The following is a 24,315-nucleotide window of genomic DNA, read 5'->3' as shown; positions in this document are numbered from 1 at the left end:
ATGACAATCCTGACATAACCCATGGCAAGGTATGTTCAGGAGTCTTCGGCATTGCCTCTCTCTAAGGCTGAGAGATTGTGACTTGCCCAAGGTGGTGGAGGCTCCTTTGGAGGCTTTTAAACATAGGCTTGGGTGGCCCTCTCTTGGGGGTGTTTTGATTGTGCTTTTCCTACATGGCAGGGGGTTGGACTGGATGGCCCTTATGATCTCTTCCAACTCCATAATTCTATGGATGTCTTCTTTATAATATCCATAATGTCTCCATGTTTACAGACAGAAGCAGTATGTATTTCTTCCCAACCCATCATTCTTTCTATTTCTGATCTTTAGACTGAGTATGTTCTATTATTTATGAAGCGAAAATGGCACCACACATACAAGAAAGAATGATGAGTCAGCCCCAAGACTTGCATACGTATTACAAAAAATCTTTAGAAAGAGAAAAATAACTACTGTATATATTCATGTATAAGTCAACTACATGTATAAGTCGAGGCATATTTGGTGGGCAAGTTGTGGATTTTGATATGTCCCATGGCTAAGTTGAGAGTAAAAAATAGGGCATGTAAGGAAAAAATTTAATGTAAGAAGCAAAGGAAGCCAATAAACTTAACAAAATTCCAGCAGGCATAACTGTTTGTGGTTATTCACAGCAGATAGAGTAGAGTGGATCAGTTTTCTTTCATCTTCTCCTGGACAGACTAAGGTTTTGCCTTTTGCCACTCTGCTCAAAGAAAGGATCATTCCTTATATATATATGAATACAGTACTCACCCCAACCTGTAGATAGTCAATCCAGTTTGGGGGTGGGGGTTGATTTTTTTTACTAAAATGACTTAAATATGAGAATATACAGTAATCAGAGACAGGGGAGCCCTAAAAACCTGTGGACTAAGTATGCTTAAGAACTTGAAGTATTGACCACTTTGGAGAGGGGCATGAACAACAGATAGGAATGGAAGAGAGGACATATTTATACCTCATAGTGATAGCTTTATGATGCTACTTTAACTGCTGTGGAAGCAGCCTATAGAATCCTGGGATTTGCAGTTTAGGGAAGAGTACATAGAATTCCCAGCCAAAGAGTTTTAGTGCTTCACAAAACTGCAAACCCACAGGATTCTGAGTAGAGAGTAGAAGGTGAGCCGTGATTTTAGGCTCATCCTTGACTCCTTTGCTGTTTTTTAAAGTCTTATGGGGAGGCTTTTGTTTGGTTTTGGCCATCTGCTCTCTTCTGAGTTGTTAACTTGCTCAGGGTTGGAGCTAGCAGCCACTAATCCTATATAACTGCTGCCCCAGTCTTTTGAGCTCACTTTCTGAGTGCCAACAGCACAGACAGTCATACTAGTAAGAGTTGAAGTCTCATTAAGAAAGCAAAGATCCCCATTAGTAATAGAGAAGCAATGGGTAGAGAAGCTGTGTGTTGGTGCACAGGATAAGTATACTGAATGGGGATGGAGAAGGAGACAAATGTTTTTTCTGCTAAGCTACTTGTGCACAGAATGTTTGACTTTGTGATGTCCTCTATTATGAGTCATCTTGAGGATGCTATGCAACTGTAGTAGGTTGCACAGTTCAGAAATAAGTGAATTATATGTAGTTGTGTCTATGAACTTTTTAAAAATCTAACTCTGTTTTTCATTTGAATAAAGTCTACATTTCAGCATGAACATTTTTTTTGTATTTTATTGATTTAGTTTTTATCCCAGTTTTTTTTTTGCCATAGGAGTACTAAAGCAGCTTACACATTAAAATGTAAAAAGAATTTGTTAATAAATAGATAAAACCTGGACTATGACTAAATATGGAATAGATGGAAACCCAATCAGATGGATCCATAATTCATTGGAAAACTCTGCTTCAAGAATTGTCATTACTGGTGTTGCTTCAAATTAGAATGACGTCTGGAGTGCTGCGGGTTTTGTCCTGGGGCCAACTTTCTTCAATATTTTGATTGGTTATGTAGCTTATGAGGTAGGAGGAATTCTTACCAAATTTGCAAATTTTACAAAGCTGGAAGAGGTAGCCGACACATTGGAAGATAGGAACAGAATTCAAAAGGAGCTTGATAAACTAGACAACTGGGCTGAAAATGATATAAAATTTAACAGAGACATTGAGGCCACAGAGGCCATATGCACAGGTATGGGATGGAGGGGTGTGGGGTACTTGACTCAACGGTCAAGTACCCCCCACATCTGAAATGTGCTTTGGGATTATAGCAGATCATAAATTGAATATGAGCTGGCAGTGGGGCTGCAGCAAAGAAAATGCTATCTTAGCCTGCTTTAATAGAAGCATAGTTTTCCATTCAAGGGAATTAATCATCCCAGTATGGTAGGACCTCATTCAGAATACTATGTTCAGTTCTAGGCACCTCAAATTAAAAAGCATATAAACAAATAGGAGTGAGTTCAGAGAAGGGCAAGAGATTGATAAGAGACCCAGAAAACAAAACATGAGGGGAGGATGAAGGAGCTGGGAATGTTCAGGTTGGTGAAGAAAAGATTATTATTATTATTATTATTATTATTATTATTATTATTATTATTATTATTTATTACCCACCTGATGATTCAAGGTCAGTATAAAAAATATTAAGGGGGTGACATGACTGCACTCTTTAAATACCTTAAGGCACGCATGTCAAACGTAATGCCTGCAGGCCAGAGCAGGCCCTCCACATCATTCTATGTGGCTCGTGCTAGGGCAACATACTTATATTTATAGTTTTACAATTACAAAAGGCCCTTTGAAGGCAACCATAAGGCTGCCATGACACTCAGAGACAATGAGTTTGACATTCCTGCCTTAAGGGCTGTCAGAAAGAGAAGGGTACAGCCTTGTTCTCTGCTGTTCCAGAGGGCAGAACTAGGTCTAATAGTTTTAAGTTACAGGGGGGTAGATTTCTACCAAAACAGTCAAAGAAATGTATTGACACTACAAGTGGACACAATTTAACAATGGAACCAGTTACCCAGAAAGGAGTTGAGATCTCCTTCTTTGGATATCTCCAAAAAGATGCTGGACAGCTCCCTACTGTGAATGTTGTGGGTGAAGATCTTACATTGAGCAGGGAGTTTGACCTAATGGTACATAAATCCCCTTCTAACTCAATAATTCCACCATTCTGTCAAAACTATAATCACCATTAAACAACAAACCACTTAAAAACAATAATTTAATTGCTGACACTGATTGTGGTAGATGAGAATGCTAGCCTAAAATATGTGGGTGTTCTCAGATTGGGAAAAGTCAACATGCATTCTGCTGACTTGTCATGTTGTTCTAATAATGGACTCCTTGGTGTTTCAGAGTTTTGTTATGAGAAGCACTTTAGGAATATGTTAGCTAGATAGACTGTTTTAATTGTTGCTGTTTTTCCATTAAGGTGTTGCTGCTAAAGACCGCTGGCCTAAATGAAGCATCTGACACCTCTCACCCTTCTTGCCTGTGGCTCCTTTAATCCCATAACAAATATGCACTTGCGTTTGTTTGAACTAGCAAGAGATCACCTGCATCAAACAGGTCAGTCTATAAACCTCTCTGGAAAATCAGTGAGAATTACTCGGAGATTCAAAAACATTTCACACGATTTCAACACATTTTTAGTTCCATTAATTAAAGTTCAAGACTTATACCAGATATTTCACAGCGTGCTACATAGGAACTTTGCAGTTTTAGCAACTTCTGAAGAAGGGCACAAAACGTGTAGCTATAAAATAGGATTTTCACACCATTACTGTGAAGTTTTGCCAATGGTTTAGTGGGATAATTGCAAGTTTAAACTTAGTGAAAAGAGCTTTGCCCCATTTTTACGGGGAGAGGAAAAGTTAAATTGCATTGTCACATCTGTTTATTGATCTTACCATTTAATCTAAAGAAATGATAGTCCATTTGCAGTTTTAACAAGAAAAATGGGAAAACAATGAATTTTTTCCAGTGCACTTTCACTAGGAGTCCAATCAAAAGGATATTGTGTAGCTATTCCATCTTTTTCTCTGTGTCTTTGCGTGTCAAGAAATAAAGGTAGAAGTGACGAGGGCATGACACTGTTACAAGGTGAAGCTGTCATCCTCTAGACCCATTCCCAATAAAATTCATTGAATGGGGGTACATTTTGCGCAATAAAAGTCTTATCTGAAAGCACATTTCAGCAAAACAACGTGGGTAGAAAACATCAGAAAAGCTGTGTTTCAGTAGTGTTCATGTTCTGCTTAGATGGACAGAACAATTAATGACCCAGACAGTTCTTTGGGTCATGTTCATTCCAGCACCAGCAAAAATTCAAGATAGGGATGGGCAGACATTCATTTAAAAATCTGAGACTCAGAATTGTTGACAGATAGAGCGTTACCTGTGGATGCTTGGAAAGCATCAGGAAACAGAGCAATCAGCAGATTGCAAATATCAAATACACGGCTGACACCAAAACAATGAAGATGCTTACAGTTAAGATTTAGAATACTATCTATGAAAAGGTTAGGAAAACCAGAAGCAAATGCTATATGAATTACTGCTGACAAGCCAAACTCCTAATATTGGTATTTACTTTAACTGTTGAAATGAAAGATGGCCCATATAATGGTTCAGCATGACACTCACTGGGGAATAATGTTGTTTTTTTTCAGTCTCTAAGATCTTTTCAAGAATTACACACATACATACACACCAGCTCCTATGAAAACCTTTTTATCCTAACCTTTTTACTTGCTTTGGTTGTAAAACTTAGTGATTTTGGGATTCTTGAAATCCTACTTTCTGATACTGTTTGAATTTTTCTTTGGTTTTGTTCTGTGCCTTTATAATTTTAGTTAGATTTTATATTGTATTTCACTGCATTTACAGAACTTATGAATTAAAACTTTATTTGTGAACTGTCTGAAAAACTTCCAAATCATTTGTCTATTGGGTGCGATAAAAAAATGCAATAAGCAGTGCTGCTTTTGAAAGAAAAACAAGGTGTGCTGTTATAATGGACAATTTCGGAGGGGGGGGGGTATTTGACATTTTGACATCTTTTGGAAAATAGGACATTTTCCAAAGGAGTACCTTTTTAAAAAAAAGTTTGAATGTAGAGCTGTATTATTATTATTATTATTATTATTATTATTATTATTATTATTATTATTATTATTTCGTGCACAATAAGATTAGTATACAGCAAACAAGATCACTATGCTGGCTGTTATATTGGATCACACGTCGGACACTTCCCAAGTGTCTAGGACTATGTGATGTATCGGCGATTAGTGCGTGCAGATCCCAGTAGAAGAGTGGCCTTTTGCAACTGACACATGGTAATTTTGTCAACGCCTATTGTTTTTACTCTGGCCAAGGTCTTTAGGCACTGCACCCAGTGTGCTGATCACCACTGGGACACCCTTTACTGGCTTGTGCCAGAGTTTTTGCAATTCAATCTTTAAATACTTATATTGTGTAAGTTTTTCCAGTTGCTTCTTGTCAATTCTGCTGTTGCCTGGGATTGCATCATCATCATCATCATCATATACACATAAACATAGGGAAAACTTGAGGACTCTTGGAATTGAGTGGATTCAACAAAAAAAATCTCTGAAACTGCTATTTGCTTTTCTGAGAAAATCTTCAGTAGTACCATTGTCTGTTCATGTAACAAATAAATCTGAATGTTAATTCCATTTACCTAGTTTCATATCTAACAGATCTTAAGCAGAGTGATCAGATCCCATCTATATGAGTAAAGGACCAGGGGCCAGTTTGGGACAGCTATTTTTATGTTAAGTTGTCTTGCAGAACTGGTTTAGTTTACATTGTAAAGTATGAAGTCAAGGAAGCAGAACCATCAGGTTGCTGCTGTTTACACAAGACATTCTTAAATTCTACTGAGTGAAAGTGCTTCCTTGGTAACAAAATAAGATCAAGATTATCCATATTTATTTATGTAGAGTATTTATATCCCACTCTTCAGTCACAAAGGCTCTCAGAGCAGCTTACAAATCATTGAATTGCCCCCAGGCTTTACAATCCAAATAAGATAGGGCATAAAGGTAAATATATGGTAGCAAGGAACGGGGTTAAGTCCAGCAGACACTGCTGTTTCATTCCTCCTAAGATCAGAACAGTGGCAGTTGGGATGGAGGGACAGTCTTTCATCTGCTTTTTAAAGGATCCTTGAGATTTTCTCCGTTTCAATCTCTCTACCATTTCTCCATGAGTGCTGCTTTATTCTCTGCTCAATCCAAAACAGTTCTTATGTTTCTCTCTCCTTGTGATGACAGCAAACTAAATGATTTATCTACTCTTTTATTTATAGTCTTGTGGACCATGACTTTGGTAAATCTGAAGTTTAAAAAAAAAATCACTCCATTATGCACTGGACTGTGACTATCTTAATATAAATACAAGCCAATTTGCATGTGCACATATGAGGTTCAGCATATATTGGAGGGAATTTTTAAAAATTCCGTTGGATTTCTCTCTTTCACCAATTGTTTGTTCAAGCTCTGTTGAATATTATAAAGTTTAAAATAAAGAGTTTCAGAGAGTTCTAATTGCTCCCCGTTCATTCTTCTTTTAAATCAGCTATGTGTCCGTTTCACAGCACAATCAGCTGACCAACTGTTTCAGACTTTTAAAAAGTGGACATGTGCTGGAATACTCTCCACCGGGGTGGGGGGGGGGGGAAGAAGGAAATAATGTGTTTTTCATGAGTGCAGGGATATACAGCGATGCAAATATGCACATTTTCCAGACGGAATCAGGATAAAACGGGACATTTTTACTCCATGTGCTTTGTCAGTTGCTGCAAATCAGTATGGATTTACTGCTAGTGTTATGTAGCCCCCCCCCCCCCCCCCATTTTAACTCAGGAACTCCTGTGTTTTAAATGCTGTGTAGATGGGCCCTCAGTGGCCTTGAAACTTACTTTTAAAACTTACTTTAATAACATTTACCAGTTCCAAGATTCAAAATATTTTCTCAATGTAATCGATGCTTTTGTTTTTAGGTTACTGTCCTAGCCAGCAGTTCGTTAGGCCTGGCTTGGATGCTGCTGGGAGCTTGGAGGGGGTTAATCTGACCTTCTCTACGAGAAAAACTTCACAGGCTTCGGGGATTATCTGTGAAGGCTTGCTGAATTGAGCAGCAATGAGAAACTCAGGATTAAAAGGGGTCTGGAAGAGATGGGTCTTTGGTAGAAGATAATGTCGAACTCTTGTCCTGGACCTTGGCACTGTTACACCTTGAGTTAGAATTCTGGACCTTAATCTTGTTCCTATAATCCTAATTTGCACTCTGCTGTTGCTATAACCCCGTTATACCTTGTTGACCTTGTTGTATTTTGAAACCTTGAATCTGAACTCTGGATTTACTTTTTGGCTTGATTTATGGACTTGAATTTCTATTTGTACCTTTGGACTTGCTTTAGTAACTCTGATGAGTGAACTCTTGGCATCTGACTTTTGGACTGCAAACTTGGCTACTGATTGTTCTTGCTTTGTAGTAGTTTCTGCATTAATTGGACTCTTGACCTTGATTTGTACATATTACTCCAGCTGTGGGCTGTCTGTTTTGTTAGCCAGACCTTAAAAAGACTCAAGGCTTTAGTTTTCCATTTAAGGAAATATGGTCTTGGCTCACCTTGTGTTTCTTTGATAAACTTAGAATCATAGAATATTAGAGTTGGAAGAGACCTCATGGGCCATCCAGTCCAACCCCCTGCCAAGAAGCAGGAAATCGCATTCAAAGCTCCCCTGACAGATGGCCATCCAGCCTCTGCTTAAAAGCCTCCAAGGAAGGAGCCTCCACCACAGCCCGGGGGAGAGAGCTCCACTGTCGAACAGCCCTCACAGTGAGGAAGTTCTTCCTGATGTTCAGGTGGAATCTCCTTTCCTGTAGTTTGAAGCCATTGTTCTGTGTCCTAGTCTGCAGGGCAGCAGAAAACAAGCTTGCTCCCTCCTCCCTATGACTTCCCTTCACGTATTTGTACATGACTATCATGTCTCCTCTCAGCCTTCTCTTCTGCAGGCTAAACATGCCAACTTCAGCCCTTGACACTGGTAGAGCCCCAGCACTGGACAGTAACTCTTAATTTCTTGGTTCTCAAACTAACTAGAATAGTAATGTTCTAGGTTCTTGTTGTTTTTAAAAAAAGAAATCCTATCTTAATGCTATATGCCCCAAGCCTCTGCTATTTAAAATGCCTCTTCATTCCAGTTAGGTGTCACCTCAACGTCCATAATATAGCTTGAGGCAATGTATGAACCAAGACTGTAACTATGTGATATTCTTCATCCACTATTTAGTGGAGCCACGCTCTCGTAATTGTAAAAGTAATTGAAAGTTATAGTTATACCAATGCTACTTGAAAGCGGTGGCTTGTGAATCAGTGTTTGTCCACAAACCATTGGCTGGAAATCTGCAGCATGTTTTAAGGAAAGGAGGAGACAGTTTTAGCCAATGGACATAAATAAGGTGCCAGTCCTTGGTACATGGAGGGGAAGGCCTGCTGGTTCCCCTGATCAGATAGCTTGAGAATGTGATGTCTCATGGGCCATGTAGTCCCGTTCCCAGTACTATTGTGGCAGACGAAGAGGAAAACTTTGGTTTCCCACCGTTTCAGCCAGAATTGGAGCCCTTGCACCTGCAGGATGTTTGCCCTCCAGAAGCCAGCCAAACAAGCCTTGGGCAGAATTCTCCCCCGTTCTCTCGTAGGGATAATTATAATCGAGATAGAGGCGCTAGGGAGGCGAATCGCCGAAGCGCCAGAATCGCTGCCAGACAATTAGCTGATTAAGCCTGTTTTCCTTGGGAAATCTTAAGGAGTCATGCATCTGGACATAGTATGGGTTTCACTTCTTGTTCCCCAGGGAAAGTGTTCCTTGGCGGGAAAACAAGATCCTATATAGGTGTTTACCCGCAAGGAGATCCTTGCGGAGTCAATTCGTCAGCTTCAGGAGTGAGATCGGGTGTGGACTACGCTACTCCAGTTCCTTGTTTCCAGGACCTTGCCACGGACCTTGTTCTAGTTCCAAGCCTGCCTTGTTTCCACGGACCTCGCCACGGACCCTGTTCTTGCTTATTGCTTCTTGTTGCCTCGTATCAAGCCTTGTTTTGCCAAGAATCTAGTTTGTTTCCAGCCTCGTTGTCAAGTTCTATGGACTAAAGGACCTTGTCATTTCCCCACACTTTGCAAGGCAAAGTGTGTGTTTCGGTTATTGGATTATAACTTTGGACTCTAATATCATATATTGGACATTAATTTCCTGGACTATATTTGACCTTCCCTGAAAGGTCTACTTCTGAACTATATTCTTCACCTGTTTTTATTGACTTTATATATTCCTTTAATAAAGATATTAAATAGAATCTGGCCTCTGCGCATGGTTATTGGTGCTCTGTAGCCTGGGTCCTGACAGAGAAGCATTGAGTTACAGCACAAAAGGTGTAATATTACCCTATTTTAAGTTATAGGGGTAACATTATATAGTTAAACCTCTGTTGTTGGGGAAAGCCCATGATTGCAAATAAGCAATTGTCTGCAAGCAGTTTGCAAATACAGTAGAGTCTTGCTTATCCAACATAAACGAGCCGACAGAATGTTAGATAAGCAAAAATGTTGGATAATAAGGAGGGATGAAGGAAAAGCCTATTAAAATTTTATTTTATTAAAAATTATGTTATGATTTTACAAATTAAGCACCAAAACATCATTTCCTAACCGCATCCCCCCCTACGAACCCGCACGTTCTCTTCGCTTGTCAGGGGAGGCCCTTCTCTTGCTCCCACCACCTTCGCAGTCACGGTTGGTGGGGACGAGAGAGAGGGCCTTCTCCGCTGTGGCCCCCCAGCTTTGGAACTCACTCCCTAGAGAGATCAGGCAGGCCCCTACCCTCCTCTCCTTCCGTAGGAGCTTAAAAACCTGGCTCTTTCAAAAGGCCTTTGATACTTAATTTGGTGTCGGATTGATCTATCTGCCCATTTTAGAATAGCCCCATTCTCGAGGTGTTGCCAATGCTATATTGCACTTTGTCCATTTCAACTGTGAAATTACCTTCTCCATTTCGGCCCATTTCGGCACATGTTGTACTTTGCCTGGGTTCTATGAATTAGTCTCCAGTGTTAATATTGTATGTTTTATGTTGATTTTAACTATTGTTTTTACTGTAATTGATGTTTTTATTGGATAACTGTTTTATTGCTGTGTTTTGATATTTGATTGTTTTATCCAACAGGGCCCCATGTAAGCCGCCCCAAGTCCCTTCGGGGAGATGGGGCGGGGTATAAAAATAAAGTTGTTATTATTATTATTATTATTATTATTATTATTATTATTATTTTACAACAAATCGACAGAAAAAAACAGTTCAATACACACAGTAGCTTTATGTAGTAATTATTGTATTTATGAATTTAGTACCAAAACACTGCAATGTATTGAAAACATTGACTACAAAAACATTGACTACTAAAACATTGACTACAAATAAAGATAGAATTGCATGAGATGAACTTACAGTAACAACATTGTCAGGAGTTAAATCAGAAAAAAGTTCAGTCCTGTGAAGATTTTTTAAAAATCTGTGATCCTTGCTTGCCTGGAGAAACAACTGTGGATCCGAGTGGGAGACAAACTGAGTCAGAAAATACAGAACGCTGGATGACCGAAGGTTGGATAAGTGAGAATCTACTGTTGTCACTTCCAAACAGTGCATTTACTACTCTTATAGTGAAAACATATTGGTGCTGGAAATGAATCTAGCATCAGAATGTCAGTCTTATTGATATTTGAGATGCTAGTTCAACATGATAGAGTTCTAAACTGTTTTTATTGGGGGTTTATGTTACAGAATGGTCTAGATCTAACAGGATAACTGTGCATCAAAGTTATTCAAGAAATTATTGAATTTCTTCACAGTCCAGGGAAAATGAGCGTAGGATTTTGGAACTTGTAGTCCAAAAAAGTTAACATTTCATTTTTTCATGCAGAATACCTTACTCATCTGAACATAAGTTCCAAAACAACAATGGTTTTATAAGTGCAGTATCATTGTCTGCAAGGAAACAAGCAGACACATAGATTTCTGCATAGGTCACTTGAATGTACCACCACCTCTTTAAATCAACTGAGTACAAATTAATTTTTCAATTAAATTTAAACAAATATTTTTGCTACCGATTTTTTAGTTCAAACAGATTCCTTTATTTTCTTCTCTTTTTGCCATTCTTAAGTAAAGGATTTTATTCCCTAAGCAACCTTGTCTCCTTAAATTAAATGAATGTCTCTGTCTTCTGCTCCTGCAGTTTGTAAGTATTATAAAGTCACTTTCTTAATGCAGTGTAGACCAATGAGCAGCTAGGAAAATAATACACCCTTTTGTATTTTATTATTACTCATGGGAAACCTTGTTTAACTTTTCATGCCTTGTCATGCATGGTTAGATTTCCTCTCTATCATGTGATTCAATTTCTTGTTCTACAAGTGCCTTTTAGTACTGCGCTGATGGTGCCAAATATCTTTTTGCAATCTGTTAGTGCTAATGTGTTCAGACCCTCGTGTTCCCCTGTGCTGTTATTATCTTGCATTGCTTTTTACAGTGTCAAAATGGTCAGAAATGAATTATGTGTTTTACCTTCAATACCTTTCGAGACTGTTTTGGATTCCAAAATGGGAAGAATGGAAGATGGAATAGGCCTAGGTCAAAAAAATTGGGATTAAAAAGCCTGTCACTTAGGGCTAAATATCTACAATACGTGTAGCTGTTTTCAATCTCCTTTCTTGGCTGTATTCTCTTTAGCCACCAATGTGACTAAATGTGACTGGTTAGAACAGAGATGGGGAATATGCATCCTATAGCACCAGAGCCTATTTTTTAAAAATCAGGGGGAAAGGTATCCCCATATCACCAAGCTAACCATGGGCAGTTTCCCCATCAGCAAAATAAAATATTCTCAAATAAATGAAAATGAAAGTAAATCAAAGCTAGAAGTGTTTTCCAGCCAATCCTGGATAGAACATATCACTGCCCCATATCAACTGAAAAAAAATGTTACTTTAGCTGCCAAATATAAGACGTATCCCTGCTAACATTGGTTGAGCAGAAGTACCATGTATCTTGTACACTGCTTTTTGCTGATGCTGCTCTGTTGTTTCTTGTCTTTATTTTGCTGTTCTTTTACCTGACATCCAAGGAATGTTTGTTCTAATGTAAGGGTTTAAATACTATGGCAAACATTTCTCAAATGAAAGCACATTCTGTTTTAATATAAATTGTAGTTGTGTGCACAATCTGTGTTCTGTAGAACCCTAAGTTTCTATAAAAGCTTGGTATCAGCTTCTGCTGATATGTCAGCTGCACCTCTCCTATAATTGGAGGACCTAAAAATGGCAGTGCATAAGCTGGTAACCTTAAGGTTGGGCTTCTGTAATGCACTTTACATTGGGCTATTCTTGTACCAAGTTTGGAAATTCCAGTTGGTTCAAAATACATCTGCCAGATTGGGTACAGGAACATCTAGGAGTGAGCATATTACACCTATCCTAAAGTCACTCCACTGGCTGCCAATTAGTTTCCAGGCAAAGTACAAAGTGTTGGTTTAGACCTTTAAAACCCTACATGGTTTTAAGTTATTAAGAAGCCTTCTGTGCACCATCCTTTCCAAGCATCATGCTGCTTTTTGTTTGCATTGGCTGTCTCAAACACAAAATCTCACTGTTGACCACCTCTCAATTAGTGTATACTTATTGAAAACTATCCTTTCTTAGATATCTGTAGAGTCTTTGCCAGCTGTCTCCTGCTTGCCAGTAATTATGTCATCTTTTCTAGCACAGTGGTATCATCCTGATAGCAGCTGCATTGGAAATTACCCTTTAATCCCCATTAACAGATGTTGAATGCATTTTAAGATCTAGATAACTAGTAGCAACAGGAAGGTTGCATATTATTAAATAAAACCTCTTCCACCACCATTGCTTGGGATTTGCATCACATTTAAAGCAACCACTATGCAACCATAAGAAGAAACCGCCTGATCCCAGCTGCCACGTTAGTGTCAGATTTAATTAATGTCACAGTGGTTGCTGGCATAAGTTTAACTTAGATTTTTATTACAGAATGAAACTTGAGAAAATTAAATACTGCATGATAAGATATTTCCATGTAATCTAAAGAAAAGGTTAAAGTGTAATCTGTGATAATTCTTCTTAAACCCTGAAGCACTGTCTCCTTTAAACCTCTGGAGCTTATGGGGAAGTTGTAAGACATAAACTAAATATATAAATTCATTATATATTTTTCTATTCATTAACCAAGCAAAGCCATATAATACTGAGAAATGTCATCTATTTCCCATCACATCTAAAATCTTCAACATTCCCCATCTTTCAATGTATTGTGCATACAGAAAATAAATTACGTTTAACACGTGTTTTGTCATTTAATTATAAAACGTTTTTAATCTAGTTATTGTTTTATATTTATTTTTATCTGTTGTAGGACTCTGGGGGAGCTGAACAGTGGTGTGTCCATGCCAAAACAAACAAATAAAGCATGATTCAGCTCAGTCACAGTCATGTGCTTAGTCACAGTCATATTTCCTCATTGAATATCTTCCTGGACAAGGTCTGATAATGGAGACAACTTTAGTTGGCTTGGTGGACAGCCTATACAGAAAACTGGAGTGGCTGGGGAAGGGAGGCTCTGTTAGTTCTGTTGGGCCTTTCAGAGGCTTTCATTAACATCAGTCATTGTATCCTTCTGAGTTGCCTCTTTGGAATGGGACTTTGATCTATTGTTTCACAGTGGCTCCATTCTTTCGTGCAGAGTGCTCTCTGATGGTGGTGCTCAGATCCTTGACCACTGAACCACAGAGTTCGTCAGGTTTTCTCTTTTCCCTTATGCTATTTAATATATACAGGCAGACCCCAAGTTACAAAAATCCAACTTACAAACAACTCATAGTTAAGAATGGGGGTGAGACAACAGGAAATTGGAGAAATCTATTCTTAAGAAGGGAAATCTGCTCCTGAAAGAGTTACCATGGAGAAAAGGTGTCTCCACAACAAGCCATTTTTTTTCAAAATCCAGTAATCACATGGACAGAAAGTGAGGTGAAATCTTAACAGGGGCACAGAGAGCAAAAGAAACACCACATGGGTGTTAACTCTTCCCTATGGTATCCAAAGCTTGTAACTTGGGGACTGCCTGTACATGAAATGGCTGGGATACATGGTCCAGATCTTTTGGGCCAGCTGTTACCAGTATGCTGGTGGTATTCTGCTGTATTACTCATTTTCACGTAATTGCAAAGAAGCTGTTCCTGTGCTCAACTGGTGCCTGGTAGCTTTAAAGGACTGGATGATAGTGGTGAAATAGAAACTTAATCATGGTCAATTGAAATACAGATTTAGCATGTGTCTGGTGGATTTACGCTTCCCCTAAAACTCACACTCAATTTTGGAATACTTGTAGATTCAACTCTGAGCTTGAAAGCCCAGGTTTGAGGAGTGACCAGGAGTATATTTGCAAAATTAAAACTAGTTCACTAGTTGCTGGAGTATATTTGAAGAACCAGATCTCTCTTTAAGATCTCATTACAACTCTTAAGATCATCTGGAGAAGCCCTTCTTTCTGTCCCACCACCCTTCTCAGACGTATTTGGTGAGAACAAAGAAGAGGGTATTCTTGATAGCTGCTCCCAGTCTTTAGATCTCCTCCTTAGGCCCCTTCCACACTGTCCCTACATCCCAGGATCTGATCCCAGTTTATCTGCTTTAAACTGGATTAACCCACAACCCGAAAACCTGGGATAAGCAGATAATCTGGGATCAGATCCTAGGATGTAGGGGCAGTATGGAAGGGTCCTTAGAAAGGCTAGGATTCCTTTATATCCTTTTGTTAGTAAGTCAGTTTTTGGAAACTTTCACAGTTTAAAATTCTCCCCTGTATTCTTCTGTGTCTTCCTATCGTTCACTGAGTTCATAGTTCAAAAATTAGAGAGGAAGAATATTTCCCTTCTCAGTAGATTAAAGCAAGAGCAAACTGTTACAGCTTCTTCTAGCTTATGTGTTCTTCCTCATTAATACAGTTTAATATCTTGACCAGACTCTGGTGTTATTTAGCTGTTATGTCCCAATTTTCATGTATTGAATGATAGAGATAATGTTTTTGTAATATCAGATAATCTTAGTATGAAAGACAATGGCCAGATTTTTTCAGATTCAAGATGGCCAATTTAATATTTCAAGATGCTGCAGAGTCAGCACACCGTTCAATAATATTTTTATTTCTCTCCCCAGACTGAAAACAGGAGACTGCTTTCTAACTGTAATTGTAGTCAGTATGACCTGGAGTAATTGGTCTGTGATAAGCATGATGCAATGTTATGGCCTCACTTCAGTTTTTCACTTTAATAGAAGGGTTTGCACTTTCTATTAAAGTGTAGATTTGAAGTGGGGCCATAAATTACTTTACGGCAGAGCCTAGAGTGCCCATTACTGGGACCTACTAAAAATAGATTAGAAAAATCATCTGTCATGGTTAGTTTATATATGGTTGTCCCAGCTTCCAAAATATACTGGGTAATATTTAAGAGCCTCTGTCAGCCCTGAGTGTTTTGGCAAATTTCAGAGAATTCAGGCAGATAAGGAAATTGCTAATTTATCATGCAATGTTGCATGTATACACACGGGAAGGAACACATTAGGCATTGTCTTCTTTGGGACATATTTTGCTGGATTTTTAATTTACAGTTAGTTAAAATATAACAAAAAGAGTTCTGTGTTTCATATAATGCCCTCACCTAATAAGAGCAGTTTGATGAGGCAGCTCTAACCATTGTGAAATTGTAGGGCTGAAATCATGACTGGATCGGGATCCTACACCTGTTGTGAAATTTGCAGTTATGAAAGGCAATGGTTCTTGCATTTCAGTCTTCTTGATCAGCAAGGAAAAGTCATAGCTTTTAGATGTGATTATTAATTATCTGTGGGTCTTACAAAGCAACATAATTTTCATTTTCCAATTTGCAGGAATGAAACAGGTTGTAGCAATTACTGCATAGCCACTAAGATTTGTTTTCCCTTCCACTTTGTCAGGTTGCCAGATCTCATATATTTGCTCCTTTACCTGGTCATATGCAGTTTGAAGCTAACCCCTTCTTTTCTAATATTTCACTTTTATTTTCCTAGTCTGGGTCACCTTTGAGGGAGAAAAGCACAGAATAGCAGAGTTTAATTATTTACAGGTTGAGTACCTATTATCCGGAATTACAAAATACTCCAAAATCCAAAGCTGTCCACTTGGGTGGCTGATAATGACACCTTTGCTTTCGGGGTACACACACCTTGGGTCATACACACAATTATTTAAATTATTGTATAAAACTATCTCCAGGCTGCTGCTGCTGTTGTTATGTGTATTAGGTTAATATGTAACATAAATAAATGTCGGGTTTAGGCTTGGGTCCCATTTCCAAGATATAAGTGCAAATGTTCTGGATATTTCAAAATCCAAAAATAAAAAATCTGAAATACAAAGCACTTCTAGTCCCAAGTGTTTCAGATAAGGAGGTACGCAAACTGTATTTATAGTGGATGGAAAGATAGTATTTTTATCAGTACAAGATTCAGAACTATTGGAACTATTGCTGGAAAGACAGGTGATTCCTTACTTGTAATGAAACACATTTATTTGAAACATTTGGACCATCCAAGGTGGTTTAAATGTACAAATAACTTTAAAAAGCTAGAACTTAAATTGATGGTAAATAAATAATGCAAAAACAAGACAGCTGTAATACTTTGTTGTTTATTGTGTTTTGAAATTGGAAATTGCCTTGCCCTTTTTGGAAGAAATTATATCAATACATTACTTGAGTAAGTATATTTATTAGTAGAATTCTGAGGGAATTCTTGATAGCTGTATATTGTGTACCCAGTATTGTAGACTGAGAGGTAGAATGCATGATTCACCGTCTCGCCATGTCCGGAGTTCACGGTCAGGCCCTCAATTGGTACAACTCATTTCTGCGAAACCGGAGCCAATGCGTGGAGTATATGGATCAAGTCTCTGACAGATCTTCCCTCCTATGTGGGGTTCCCCAAGGTGCAATTCTCTCCCCTCTTCTCTTCAACATCTACGTTAGACCCCTTGCTAGTTTGGTTCGGAGTTTCGGCCTAGACTGCTATCAATATGCGGACGACACCCAACTCTTTCTGCGCTTGGAGCCTGGAGCAACGTCAATACCAGACAATTTCACCTTATGTCTGGCGGCTCTGTCGAACCGGCTACGTGCTAGTAGACTGAAGGTGAACCCGGCGAAGACCGAGATTCTCTGGCATGGCCGCTCGACTGGTCTGACCCATTTGCTACCCACCTTCGATGGTGCTGCCCTATCTCCTTCGCCTACTGTTAAGAGCCTGGGTGTCGTTTTAGATTTGCAGCTGACAATGGAAGCTCAAGTCGCTGCTGCCAGCAAACAGGCCTTTTTCCACCTACGACAAGCGAGGCACTGGTACCCTATCTATCTGATGAGGCACTGGCAACACTCATCCATGACATGGTCACGTCTAGGCTGGACTATTGCAACTATTGCCCTGTATGTTGGCCTTCTGATGTCCACGACCCGAAAGCTCCGTATTGTTCAGAATGCGGCAGCCAGGCTACTCACAAGAACACCCATGAAATGCCACATAACACCAGTGCTGCAGCATCTGCATTGGCTTCCAACTGATTACCGTGGTCTATATAAGATGCTAGTTCTGACCTTTAAAACTCTTTACGGCCAGGGCCCATCGTACCTTAGGGACCGTCTCTCCTTCTCCCATCATCGGAGGTCGCAACGACCATCCCAATGTGTCAGGACCCAGGCTGCAGAGCACCAATAACCTTACACAGAGGCCAGTCTCTATCTAATATCTTTATTAAAGAAATATATAAAATCAATAAAAACAAGTGAAGAATATAGTTCAGAAGCAGACCTTTCAGATAAGGCCAAATATAGTCCAGAAATGTATTGTCCAATATAAGATATTAGAGTTCAAAGTTGTAATCCACTTGACCGAAACACACACCTTGCCAAGCAATAGTGTGGGGAAATAACAAAGTCTTTATAGTCCAATGAAGCTTGACAACAAGGCTGGAAATAAACTTGATACTTGACTTGATCCAAGACTTAAAACGAGGCAAACTAGAAGCATGAAACAAAGTCCGTGGTAAACCGTGAGACAAGACAAGACTTGAAACTTGATCCGGGAAGCAGGGAACAGGGATTACGAAGTCCACACACGATCTCTCTGCTCAAGCTGATCAATTGACTCCGCAAAGTTTCCCTTGCAACAAACACCTATATTGGGTCTCGTTTTCCCGCCAACAGAACTCTTTCCCTAGAGAACGAGAAGCGAAACCCAACTCTGTCCAGATGCATGACTCCTTAGAATTTCCCAAGGGAAGCAGACCTAATCAGCCATTTGTTTGGCAGCGATTCTCAGGCTTCTGCGATTAGCCTCCCTGACTCCTCTATCTTTCGTATAATTGTCCCTCCGGGAAAACGGGGGGGAGTTCTGCCCAAGGCCTGTTTGGCTGAATTCTTGAGGGCAAACGTCAACATCCTCCAGGTGGAGAGGCTCCGGCTCTGGCTGAACCGGCGAAAATCCCATGTTTTCCTCTTTGTCTGCCACAATAGTACTAGGAACAGGACTACAAGGCCCATGAGTCATCACACAACGAGACTTACTTTATGTACCGGGTCCTAGAGAAGTGCACCTGGAAAGGACCAGGCGCAGAGCTTTTTCTATTTCTGCCCCTGCCTTATGGAATGCCTTGCCACCCTACATGAGAGCCATGCATGAGTTAGGGCCTTTTACCCTAGCACTCAAGACCTGGCTCTTTACTAGAGCTTTTAATCTATGTTAATTTTATTAATATTTGTATGTATGTATTTTTATCTTTTACAATTTTATCTTGTAAATCGCCTAGAGCATCGTGGATGGAGGGCGATTAATAAGTAATTAAATGATGATGATGATGATGATGATGATGATGATGATGTGGTGTTGTGTTCGTAAGATCCTAAGTTGACTTCTGAATCTTTGTTAAAGCAAGGCTGGAAAAGATTTCGCAGAGCTGTTGCCGTTCAGTAGATAATATTGAGTGATTTAAGGCCATTTCATACATGTTCATGATAAACAACTGCAACTTTGAATGGTTTTAGGTTGACATCATTGCCAACACTAATCCATGAAAACATTTGAGGTTCTTTATGTAGCTAGACATTTTCATTTGGCATGCAGCTTTCGCAAACATATAGATGAAAGCTTGTCTTCCTGCAGTACTCCTTTGCTGTTTATACATTCGTGAATTTTATGACTTCTAAGAAAATATGATATTGACTTTTCCTAACTTGAACTGTGGTGTTGAGGACCTGGCTCGAAAAGCTTACTGTTTCAATGATTTCATTACATTTATTACAGTACTGAAAAATAAGATATTATTTTCACATTTTAATTAACATGTTCAATCATATGGAAGAAGACCTGTTAGTAAAAAGTTCATATAAATATGTTTTGGTGTAACATTCTTGTTTTGGGCTAAATAACCTTTTATTAACAATTTATTCCCCTTTTTGTAGTAATGTGTTTTGTTTTGTATTGTTAAAGAGAATTGCAGGAAGCATTTGCAGAAACATAATATTGGCACTTTAGAATAAGGATAAGGCATGATAATCTTGTTAACCAGTATGCATTGGATACGAAGAAATAAACATTGGTCAATTAAAACATTCATCAACTGAGCTATCTTGAAGCTGTTCTGGTACAGTTACTTGAACTAAAAATTCATTAACCTTATCTTCCGTCTGTCTAATCCTATGCATTATAGATGAAAAATGTTTCTATTTGCAGAAGATTTTATGCTTATCCACTCTTCCTTTTACTACTGTCTAATAGAGTTAAGGCTTCAATAATAGAACTTCCAACAGTTTAATCACAGAGGAGAAGGAACAATGGGTTTTACCGTTTACACAGTTTTCAGTTTTTCCTTTATCACTATTACAAAAACAGATTAAAAACAGTGGATTTTATTTATTGTTCTCTTTCCTTACTAAGGAAAGTACCAAGTGATTGGAGGTATAATTTCACCAGTTAACGATGATTATGGAAAGCAAGGATTAGTGGCAGCAAAGCATCGAGTAGCAATGGCTCATCTTGCACTTGAGACATCAGATTGGATCAGAGTGGATGCTTGGGAGAGTCAACAGAGACAGTGGATTGAGACCATAGCAGTTCTCAGGTAATGCTGATACTGTTTTTATATTGAATATGCAAAGGTAGCGTGAACCAACAGTGCAAGTAACTATGAGCCTATTAACCTTTTGTGTGCATGGATACCTTACATACGAATAATGTGTCAAGTAAGCTACAGTCACCCATTATTTTGTCTGAAGTATTGTATTAATGGCGGCCACTTTCAGAGTCATGACAAACAGGAATTTGAGACAGCTTACACTTGTGGTGGATATGCCAATGTATTATGTTGCTCCTGCTTACAGTAGCCTTCAAATAAGCAATTGAGTTCATCCAGAGGCTTCTAACAGTACCTTGTGATTATGCCCCTAAGCTTTTACAATAGGGAATAGTTCTTGTGGCCTATAGGGATTTAGGGGAGGGCAAAAATGGCCCCTAAGTCTCCCAGAGTTCAGCACTGCAGTGTATTGTGATGTGTGGATGAAACAGTATAGTGACTTTGTCTCATCTCTTCCTTAGCAAGCCAGAGAATAAGTACAGTATTAACAAATTCTGGATTAATTCTCTGGGTTGTTGTTAGATAAATAGTCCAAAGAACCACCTTCCTATTGTGCTTACATATCACAGTAGATAAAGCACCTACCAAAGATCTATGGTTTGCTTAACTGCTCCTGCTACAAGCAGGAATGATTGGTTAGCATACAGCAGCATATTGATTGTGTTGATAAGTCCGGAATCCAATACTTGCCTGTCTTATTGTCCATTCATAGCCTTGACCCTTCTCAACATGCCTCTGTCCTTCAGCCACCTTTGCAGAAGTCTGTTCTGCTCTTCCATTTCTTCCACCTCCTTCCTGAAAGACTCGTTATACTTTCCTATGATAAGATTTATTTTCTATTCTTCATGCCATTCTCCCTGCACTTTATAGGGCTGCAGCTTGAACAGTCTAAAGTCCTTAAGAAATCTTGTCTTCACTTTTTTTGTTTCATCTAAGGACATTTTTCTTGGCATTGTCATTGTTAACAAGAATATCTTAGAATGAATGTCTAAATGCATTTCACATTGCTACAACATGGCAGGCCGCAAACTAGAAGTTTGCGTCAAAGCTTGTTTGATCAAAGAGAAGGTAGTATCATCTGTGTGTGTCAAATATATTCCTCATTGTAAATTTCATGAAACAACTATGTAGATTAGATGTAAGTGTGTGTGTCATACACACACAAGGCAAGTAAGGAGAGCTTTTCCTGCAAGTTAAGACAACAAATGATCTTGTGCTATTGTTTTTCCTCTTTCCTCCCAGTGCCCTATGTACTTGTTGGGGAGATTTGCTTGCTTGAGTCATCTGGCTCCATTGCTATGCAAACAGCAATACATTAATACATTGGCCCTGGTCTGTGCTTGTTACTGTGCTAGATTATGCAGGTTTAGTTTTGGCTAGTTGGTGAGTGCCTTGCCCTTCCTTGCAGCATTTTGGTATTTTTATGGTCTGGGATATTTCAAGGGTCTCCTTGCCAGTCTGCCTAACATATTTACCAATGAAGTTCAAATTCTTTCCTAACACAATCTAGTTTTGAGTAGAAAAATATTGCACATGATAGTAAAGGCCATTTGAAATCTACTCATGACTCCAAGGCCAATAGGATTGAGACATTTTGGTTGCTGTTTACAACTTCTGCAGTCTTCCAGGTAGCATGGGCAATCCAACACTGGGATGGGGGTAGGGGAGGAGAACAAGAGCAAAAAATGTCATGCCGCATGTAGGTACGCATTTGTCCTGATATATGTATCAAATAATTTGATTAGCACTGCATGAGACAATACATGCATCCCACCTTGTTTAGCTGAAAGCGTTGTCAAAGGAAATTCTTAGATGACATCCTTCATGTGTCATTCATATTACTATTTCGGAAATTCTTATCAGTTCTTGACTAGCTTCTTCTGCCTGTTGGACAAACCTCTGTAAAAATAAATCTTTCTCTCTGGGCAGACACATGCATATATGTATGTGTAAGATAAACTACATTTTTGACATCAGCACAGTTTGCAAGCTCACAGCTCTTTCACTTTTTTATCTATCCAAGAGCTGGTAGATCTAGCTCATCCCTTCAGCCCATGCACATTTGTTTTGGAAGGCATTGCACAGCCCTGGTCTCCCTCCAGATTCCATGTTGACAACTACTCAGTTCTGTCACTGATGGCATTCTGTTTGTGACACAACATCTTGCTTTATTTAGATTCTGTTTGGCTTTCTCTCTTGATGCTATTCCACACTCCTGACAAGCAAAAATAACTGTTAATTCTGGGAATCAGAAGAAAAAAAGCACAAGAGCAAAATGCTTACTTGTTGTAGCTCTAAGAGTATATCTTCCTGTTTGCTTTGCAGTGCCCAGTCTGACAGCTTACACATACATTCTGTCTGGCCTGTAAAACTGATATTCAAATAATGCTTAGCAGATTCTGCTGTGCAGTTGTTACAATCTGCTTTTCTTAATCCTCTAGGATTTCTGTAACTATGAGAAATGACTAGTGACCCTGTCTCTGGAAAACCTCTAAATAAGGCGCTTTTTTTGCAAAATGTGTTGGGAAATAGCAAGTGGGAGAGGGAAGTTATGTATATTTTGTTTTGACCAGCTGGTGGGTGCCTTGCCCTTCTTTGCAACAAAAGATCCTTTGGGTATATTTATTTTCTACAGTGTTTGGATGTTCTTGTTGCAGTACTGCCAAACTGATTTACCAGTGACTCCTATTTGCAAGTCTCGTATATGACTAAAATATAATCAAAACAAGGGAAGAATTTTTTTGAAATAAACATACAAATGGCATATAGCTTGGTACTTTTTTTGTTTAGTCTTTGGTTCACTTTGAATCTCAGTTTGAATTGACTCTGACATTAACTACATACATTTCAGTGATAGCTTGGGAAGTGCTAACATTTGTGTTGCTAGCTAACACTACATTTGTGTTGACAAATAAGCCTATAGAGTTCAAGAGGTATTACATTCAGTTAAGTGAATATAGGATGGGGAGATGGATTGGCACTTCCTAAAATAGAGACCTATGTGGGGAAAGGAATCCTTTCTGTCATAAAACGTTTTAAGCAACCACCATGTTTTCATTATTAATGTGCTGTAAGCCTGAACCCATTAAGAAGGACGTGACTCTCACTTGCTCTCATCCTCTGTAGTCACCTAAATGAATCATCCTCATTCCTTGCTGCTTATTTAAAAGGAAGCAGCAATGCAATTGCTTACTGATCTTGACAACTATGATCATGTGAAACTCCCCAGAGTAGTGGATTCAGTTTAAAGTTGCATTGCTTATTCCCTTCACCAACACCCCACCTGCCAACCATCCTGAATGGTAGAGTAAGTAGAGAAGAATTAGGACACTAGTTTATGCTTACAATGTAGGGGCTTAGCCATGCAATACATTTTGAACTGAAGCATGTATACATACTAGATTTCCACCGCTTTCCCCCCAGGTTGGCTTGAGGAGAACAACTTCACCAGGGACCTTTCTTCTAAAGAAATACCCTATATAAGTCTAGAAATTTTCGTCAACATATAAATCCCAAAAAACTTGGTCGACTTCCCCATAGGTCAGTGTTAGTACCTTAACTCTTATCAAAAAAGAAACTATCCCTTTCACTGAGTTGAGTGATGAAAGGAGGGAGCTTAGTCTATCCCAGGGAAACTTAAAAGAAGTACCAACTCTCTCTATGCTCTTGTTGTGGTGATGCTTCAGGCCTTTTGAATGTCCAGATGGATAAACAGCACTGGTGGCCAAAAGCGGCTGCTCCCATGAGTTGGCAATGATCCTTTTTATGGAACGACCTCGACTTATCCACGGGGCATATCAAAATCCATAATTTTGGCCTCAAAACCTGCCCTCGATGTAGACATGAGAGCCACTTTACATGAGTATATACCAGACATGGGCAAACTTTTTTGTTTTGGGGCTGCATTGTGGTCCCGACCAAGAGGGACAGGCGGGGAAGGAGAGGGCCTGTGAGAGGACGGGGGTGGGGCAGGGCCTGGGTCATCCTAAGGTTGTCCTGGCATAAGCATGGGACTGCTCGCCTTATGCTGACAGGA

At 39.2% G+C, this 24,315-nt stretch overlaps 1 protein-coding gene across 6 annotated transcripts in view; it reads left to right on the top strand.

Moving 5' to 3' along the window:
- LOC103277529 (retinol-binding protein 1) overlaps window positions 1–24,315 on the top strand; it is a 113,492-nt gene that overhangs the window by 15,735 nt on the left and 73,442 nt on the right. For 5 of the 6 annotated variants that reach the window (XM_062976553.1, XM_016992106.2, XM_016992105.2 and 2 more), the window contains exons 2-3: window positions 3,392–3,528; window positions 20,084–20,267. In XM_062976553.1, coding sequence (XP_062832623.1) covers window positions 3,420–3,528; window positions 20,084–20,267 — 293 coding nt within the window. In that variant the 5' untranslated portion in view covers window positions 3,392–3,419. The remainder of the gene's footprint in view (window positions 1–3,391; window positions 3,529–20,083; window positions 20,268–24,315) is intronic. The other variant, XM_062976554.1, reaches the window with a different exon arrangement.

Source organism: Anolis carolinensis, chromosome 3, assembly GCF_035594765.1.
Source record: "Anolis carolinensis isolate JA03-04 chromosome 3, rAnoCar3.1.pri, whole genome shotgun sequence".
In the NCBI taxonomy this organism is placed as follows: Eukaryota; Metazoa; Chordata; class Lepidosauria; order Squamata; family Dactyloidae; genus Anolis; species Anolis carolinensis.
Note: the sequence above shows the minus strand (reverse complement) of the source record. Positions and strands in the feature narration are given on the sequence as shown.